General features: G+C 48.0%; 2 protein-coding genes across 3 annotated transcripts in view; one reads left to right on the top strand and one right to left on the bottom strand.

Annotated features, from left to right (window-relative positions):
• Sog (chordin short gastrulation) overlaps positions 1-4,328 on the top strand; it is a 39,491-nt gene extending 35,163 nt beyond the window's left edge. For both annotated transcript variants that reach the window (XM_077400143.1, XM_077400134.1), the window contains exon 8: positions 489-4,328. In XM_077400143.1, coding sequence (XP_077256269.1) covers positions 489-689 — 201 coding nt within the window. In that variant the 3' untranslated portion in view covers positions 690-4,328. The remainder of the gene's footprint in view (positions 1-488) is intronic.
• Agxt (Alanine-glyoxylate aminotransferase) lies at positions 4,143-7,055 on the bottom strand. Its single transcript, XM_077401160.1, has 6 exons — positions 6,676-7,055; positions 6,375-6,575; positions 6,094-6,251; positions 5,346-5,501; positions 4,702-5,046; positions 4,143-4,619 (listed from the first exon to the last, which is right to left on the bottom strand). The coding sequence occupies exons 1-6, from the start codon at positions 6,856-6,858 to the stop codon at positions 4,466-4,468; spliced, it is 1,197 nt and encodes a 398-aa protein (XP_077257286.1). The 5' UTR covers positions 6,859-7,055; the 3' UTR covers positions 4,143-4,465.
• Between the last annotated feature and the right edge of the window lie 280 nt (positions 7,056-7,335).

The raw sequence follows: 7,335 nt of genomic DNA on the forward strand, positions 1-7,335 counted from the left end.
AGAGAGAACACGAAAAGAGTATGAAATATGTAAAAGAAAATTATTAATAATATATTAATTTTATATAATTAATATTTTATAATTTTTTTTTTTTTTTCAATTTATAGATAGGTTTCGATAATTATTACAATAATATATATTGTAATAATAATTTAAAATTATCTATAAATTGAAAAGAAAATTATAAAATATTTGATAAATGTAATCCATGCACCGATGAGGGCCGTTTTCGCGCGTTCTTATTTTTTTATATTTGTCCGAGCATTATTAATGTGAAAATAATGTGCGTTAATAATATAAAGAATATATACGCATGTATATGTATAATCCTGCGTTATATCATAAGAGGAATTAAAAAGGAACGACTCGAGGGGCGGGTCGCACGATCCGCTAGCGCGCCGCGGGTGGCATTTCTCGCGCGGATCTTCGCGCGACGAACGCGTAAATGGTTTTGATCGTAACGGGGCCGCTCCCTCTGCTTCTTTCAGAACGGCGAGGTCAGGTGCGACAGGAAACGCTGTCCACGGTCGCTCTGTAACACGATCGCGCATCAGTTGAAGCGCGGCGAATACGTGGCGGACGCCGACGATTGCTGCACGGCGCAGTGCGAGCACCGCGCGAGGCGTCATCACCGCAACAATCATCATCCGGCGCGGCGGCACTCCGTGACGCCGCGCGAGCTGAGCTGAGCCCGGTTAGTCTTCCGGAGAAGAGGTCTTGCCCCGGTCCACGAGGAAGCTCCGCCGCGTGCGCCGTAATCACCGTTGGGGATGACGACGACGGGATCAGTCGCGGCCGCCGCGACCGTGGATTCCACGATCGCAATTGTCCGACCGCGCGATCGTGGCACTCTTCGTGCATCGTACCGAACCGAGGGGCCCCTCGACGACACGGAAACCAAGTCAAACCGAACGGTTCTGTACAACGCGCGCATTAAAATCGCAGGAGGCTGGAAACTACAAGGCGTTCATCCGAGGCGAGCCGAATTAAAGGAAGGGAGAGGAGGAGCGGAAGGAGGAATTGCAAAAAACGAGGGAGATTCGCGAACGAGATTCAATCGCGCGTTTCGACTGAGCGAGAACGACGGCGCGCGCGCGCCAACTCTGTCATTTTAATTTTCAGCAGTGGTACTCGAGACGACGAGGGTAATTAATCAAACGGAATGACGGATGCGCGCTCGTTGCTCAAAGTTCGTCATCGTCGTCGGCCGCGCCGGCGGCGGCGAAGAAGCCGGCGAACGCGCGCGCGCGTGCAGGAAGTCGCGAGAAGGCAGCCTCGTGTAATAAGAGGAAGGACGTGGACGCGGTACGGACAACGCGATCGGATATTGCTATTCTTGTCCGCGACGGGACCGCTCGGTCGTTCGCTCCGCAGCGCTCCAGCGCCCGCAGCCAGACGCTTATTAATCAATTGATCCCCATCAACGTTTTAAAAAAGAAAACGAGGAAGAAGAGGAAGAGAGAGGGAAGAGGAACGTAAACCGAGCGCCCTTCTCTTCGCCAAGAGCGACAACCACGGCGGACGTTACGGCCGAATGCGTGTACGGCGGGGTGAGGGGTGGGGGCGAGGGGGAGGAGGGTGAAAACTCGGAAAGGGACGAGTTTTCAGTCGCGGCGGTATCACAGTGCCCCTGTTGTACCCACTAGCCTCTTCGAGTTACCCAGCAACCAAAGAAGACTGAAAAACCTCCGACGGCGGCATCAGTTATTACGCGATTGCTAATACTTTACTAATAAACTCCAACTTATTGCTATTTTATTACTATTATTACCGTCATTTCTATTATTAATAGTATTACTACTGCTATCCGCTTAATAATTGTCGTCTTGTAATTGGTATCGCTGCGCGGCCGCGTCACTTTTATTGCTCCTTATCTCGCGATTGTTGTGTGGTAAGCCTAAATTATCGCTCTTAACGTAAAGGTATATTTATGTTGTACATTGCATTACCCGTATGAAACCGTTCGGCGAGGAAAACGCAGCGAGAGCCGCGCGTCGTTGCTACACGACGAACAGGCGCGGTAATATTTGTTAACGCGATAAACGTTTGTTACTATAAGTACGTAATATTTAAGTCTATGTAAGCGTAATATTTATTATTAGAAGTAATCCTCTAAATCGGATCGTACCGGATCCGTGGATGAGCGGATCAATTTGCACTGACCGTCTCTCTCGCTGACTAAGCCTGCGCGATGATCGAGACGCAGAATGTGTAACATACGTAATATACGTCGATCAGCGCAGATCTAGAAAATTCTTCCAACCACAACTTCCCCGGCCAATCCGGAATTTTTCGCTACAATCGGATCGGAAGCTTCGTGTTGTCTCCCGTAATAATCTTCCTCTATTTTTCCGACCGTTAGCTTTAACGAGGCCGGTACGAAAGATTTGCCATATACCTACTTATTTAATCATATTCCCTTGCGTGTGTAACGCTATTTCGTATAAGTTTTGGGAAGCACGCGCGAAAGCGAAACTGAACAGTAAGATACTCCCGACGAAGCGCGACAATAGGGCGACTTCGACTCCAAAGTTTGGAGTCCAAACTCCGAGCAACTTAATCGGTTCAACAGGCGGAATTGGCAGCAAAATTTCTAGTCGTATATAACCCGTTGTCCCCAAGCTCTACTCTTTCCTTCCACACTGTTAAATATTAAAGGATACAATTTGAACTAATACCTTGAGTTGAACAACATTTTGTTATTATTTTAACACAAAACAGTATTATTTTAACTCCATTGGTTCAGTTAATTAGTGATATTGAGTAGGAGCAGTGGCGACTTATAAAAATGGTTAAAAATTACTCATCAAATTGAATATAGTTTGACATTACGAATTGAATAATGTAGATGTCAAGAAATTACGTTAACAAAATAGTAGCATTATTCGAGTGGTTGTGTTCACCGATAAAGTTAATTGGATTTCGGTCGAAGTCACCCTTGCGTGACTTATCAACGTGGTACCGAATATCAACTCACCGGAGCGATGTAAATCCTAAATCTAGCGGCGTTTAGCCAACGAAGGAGACCCGTGGTGCCGATACCGCGATTCGAGAGAACTCGAGGCATGTCTAAGCAAGCAACAGGGGATATCCGTCGCGTTCGACTTAGGCTCAATTGTTACGCGGCCGCGACGGCTTACGCAGGCTCCGCTCGCTATTTCGATGTCATGACGAAATGTTATTCGACGCTCGTGCGCATCTCGCGCGCGCGCGGAGGCGTTGATTCACCGTTTACCGTAGGTGCCTTATACTCGACTCGTTACGAATACACAAATACGTAGTCAGCTGACGTCGGCGTCGCCTATAACCGCGTGCACGAACGTTTTGTAAATAAGCGCGTACAGCTCGAGCGGTTGGAATTGATCTTATTCCGGCGACGCGCGCGTCAGCATTATACACCGGTAATTATTATTGATTATTTATACGTTACGACGTAATTTTCAGCGCTACCCTGTGAATCTTCCCTCCCCCCTCTCTCCGCCTGTTCTGTACGTTTATCATGGACTATTGCTATCGTCACGATTATTCAAGCTATCGGTCTTGATATTAAACGAGTTAACATTAATTATTGGGTAAGCGGCATGCTCTTTATACCGACATGCTTCACGTATACACGCCTGTTTTAATTTAAACGCGGCTAATCGGCGCGGTCTCTGTAACGCTTACGTCTACGCTGGGTGACAGAAATATGTAAGAAGCTCGGTCTTTATTTTTTATTAAACTTGGTTGACGAGACTCAGCTGTCGAAAGGGGCGAGGGGGGGGGGAAGGTAGAAGTAGCGCATACGTGGCGTTACTTCGCTCGTGGGAGGGTTGCCGTTGCTTCTCTGCGTGAAGCTTTCGGAGAAGGAAAAGGAGGCGAGGAGCGGACGTTCTCGGATCGCACCGGGATTTGTTTTGCGCGAAACTGTGCCAATTGTTGCGCTGAAATACAGAGCGCGGTTAATTCAAGATGTGACGTCACGGTGCGGCGATGCGATATGCGTAACGCGGAAATTATCGCTCTACGGAGAAGAACGAATTTGTATATTTTGCTCCCGCGGCCACAGACGCGTTCGAGTACAACGTCCGTGTACGCTCCCTGAGATATAAACGATTCACTTTTCTCGTGCCACCCATTGCGGGCGGCGACCGGAACTGCTATTTTTTTTTATATATATACAACGCGATAATTTTAATTAAATAAATCTTTTGTATTTCTGCGACTAGGTAGGCTGCTGAGAGACGCATGACGCACACTTCGATATAGTTTTGTAGAGAATGGAGATCGATGCTATTCTGTACTGTGCCAAAACGATTGATTAATTAAATACCAATTATTATTATTATCACACACACTGTTGCTGTTGCTATTAAATAAGTAAGACAGCCTTACAATCCCCAAAACTATATACGCGGTACGACTTTACTCACATTCAGTTTTAACATAGACTATAGTCATCAATGACAAGTTTGCGTTAGTGATCTTATACTTTTGCTTTTAGTGCATGTTGTAATCCATCCTGGAGGGCGGAAAGTACACGATCGACAGTAGAAGTCCGCGCATTGACTCCCATCAAGCCGATACGTAAAATTTTACCAACCGTTGGTCCTAGACACCTGCTGATCTCAATTTTGTATCTGGAAAGAAAAAAGGAAAAGGTTGCATCCCGAGAATTCGCGACGATACAAAAAATAAAAGACGATAGAGAAATAATCTCACTTTTCCATAGCTCGCGCGATCAAGATATCACTGTCGATGCCGGTTGGCAGTTTTATCGGGATAACGGTTGACAATTGGTACCGCGGATCCTCGACGTAGCATTGCAGCCCGAGATCTCGGAGGCCCACCCTAAATCTGGCGGCTGCCGCCGCGTGCCTCGCCCAGGAAGCGGGAAGCCCTTCCTCCGCGAGTTGCATCAAAGCCGTCCTCAGGCCGTACACCAGCGTAGCGCTTATCGTGTGACGATAGACCCGCCGCGGCGCACCGAAGCAATTCCAATAGTCGCCGAGGATCCTCACGTCCCAGTAGTAAGCGGGTCGGGTCGTTCTGCGAGATATCTTGCGCCTGCAACCGGCGCGCGGGATCACAATAAGAGGATGCTGTAATATATATATATTTCCGGACAGATTGGAAAGAAATGTCGAGACGCCATGGCATCCCCCTCCGACGAATATGTATATACATGTGATTCACCGATCGTAGGAACCGAATAGGTGACCACGAAAGGATGACTCACGAATTTCGATTGATATTCAACGCATTCTCAATCCCGCGGGTATCTCACGCGACGGTTAGCCGTCGTTACCGCAGGGAAACCCGTTCTCCGTGCGGTGGTGGTCGGTCTCGATCGATGGCATACGTACTCCGCGCGCGGGCCAAAGGAGACGGGCGTTATTCCTGCAGGCGCGCCGAGGACCTTCTGGCTGCCGGCGTAGGCCGCGTCCACTTGCCAGGCGTCCATGAAGAACGGATCTCCGCCTAAGGACACCACCGCGTCGACGATCAACAGGGCTCCGTATCTGCCGGTCAACGAACATCGAAGAGAGTAATTTCGGTTCGCTCCTGATCTCGTCATCGTGAGTATATACAACGACGAAGATTTTTTATTCTCGCTCTAACTGGCCATCTTTATTAATTATAATCGTCAGGACGTTTCGACCATTATTGGTTCTCTCTCTTGGGTTTTGGTTCCTCTGAATCGATATAATTTTTTATGCCGATATATAGGGTGTCCTAAAATGACCGAATTGCCTTTTACCGACAGATTCTGTGGAATATTCCAAAACGAAAGTTCTTGTGCGAAAATTCGCTCGGTTTTAAGCACGATGCATCACACAGCAAGTATATATACATATAGATATACATAAGCATCCTTTTTTTGACCGGGGATATTTTTCGCAACATTCTTTTACGGTAATTTAAAAAGAAATGCTTATATATATTGCATTTCAAAAGTTACATCGATCGAGGAGGACCGAGCCCAATGGTCGAAAACGTCGTGACGATATTACAATCGATAAAGACGGCCAGTCAGGTCGAATAAAATATCTTTATCGTTAACTATTTACTAGCGAATTAAAATAAGTTTCCGATTCGGTACATTCTACTTACTCGCGAACCAACTCGCCGACGCCCTCCAGAGGTTGTTTCATGCCCGTCGACGATTCCGCGTGCGTCACAAACACGACCGCCGGCCGGTGTTTTTCGAGAGCCTCGTCCAGGGCAACCAGATCGAACGGTACCCCACACGCCGTTTCCAGAAATTTTATCTGAAATGCACGTTTTTCCGAGAAAAAAAAAAGAGGAATTGTAGAAAATCTTGTTGCTCTCTCTCTTTTTTCTTTTACTCTGTCTCCCGTGTCTCAACGCGTACTTATATATTTATTTCGTACATTTGCGCCAATGCGATCGGCCATGTCGGCCGCGCGTTCCCCCCAAATGCCGCATTTGGCGATCAGCGCGGTCTCGCCCGGCTCGAGTAAATTATCCAGGCAGGCTTCCATGCCGCCGTGACCGGACGTACTCAGGGCCAGAGTGAGCCTGTTCCCGGTCTGAAAGGCGTACCGCAACCCCGCCTTGATGTCGTCCATTAGCTGCGAAAGAAAACTCCAAAATCTCACACTCGTGGTATACACTGAACGATGAAACGCGGTAGTTTCAAGGTCGCGAGATCTCGCGTAGCCCCGGAAATACCTGGCATATCTCCGGGTGAAGGTGACCGAGCGCTTGCTGCCCGAGAGAACGGAGAACGCGATCCGAGCAGTTGCTGGGACCGGGACCCGTTAAAGTCTTCACGGGCAGGGACACCGGTCGCGGTATCTCTCCCGGTGGCTCCGGGCAAACGGCGCATCGTCGCCAGGTAGGTGAATCTTCCATAATTCCGGGTTTTTCTCACGAGGCTCTCGCGGTTCTGACCGAAATCGCGAGTGGTAGAGGAAGTATAAAGAGATCTCGCGCTCGGGCGCCTCGGAGCAAAGATGAACTGGATGGATGTGATGAAAAACACTGTGTCACGCCAAGATGTTACAGTTGTAGATAAGAGAGTCGCCAAGAGATAAGAGAGTCGTCGTCGTCGTCGTTCGATTTCTCTCTCCTCGTGCGTGCGCTTTATCGTTTGGAACCGCGCGTAAGAAACGTGGATTCGAAACGTGCAGGTTTCTCTCATTGCGCCGTCGAGGACAAAATCAGGTAAAAATTATCGTTGATCGGGTAAAGCGTCGAGTATCCGCGTTTCGAGATAACGCCAGATACGCGACTTAAATTCCGCGTGTTTGGATGACACTGAGGAATCAGGCCACTCGATTGTGCATCGAGATTCGCCTATCAGTAATTAATTCGTTATTCGCGCGTCAC

Source organism: Temnothorax americanus, unplaced genomic scaffold (genome assembly GCF_048541705.1).
Source record: "Temnothorax americanus isolate GAGA-0224 unplaced genomic scaffold, ASM4854170v1 Scaffold1, whole genome shotgun sequence".
In the NCBI taxonomy this organism is placed as follows: domain Eukaryota; kingdom Metazoa; phylum Arthropoda; class Insecta; order Hymenoptera; family Formicidae; genus Temnothorax; species Temnothorax americanus.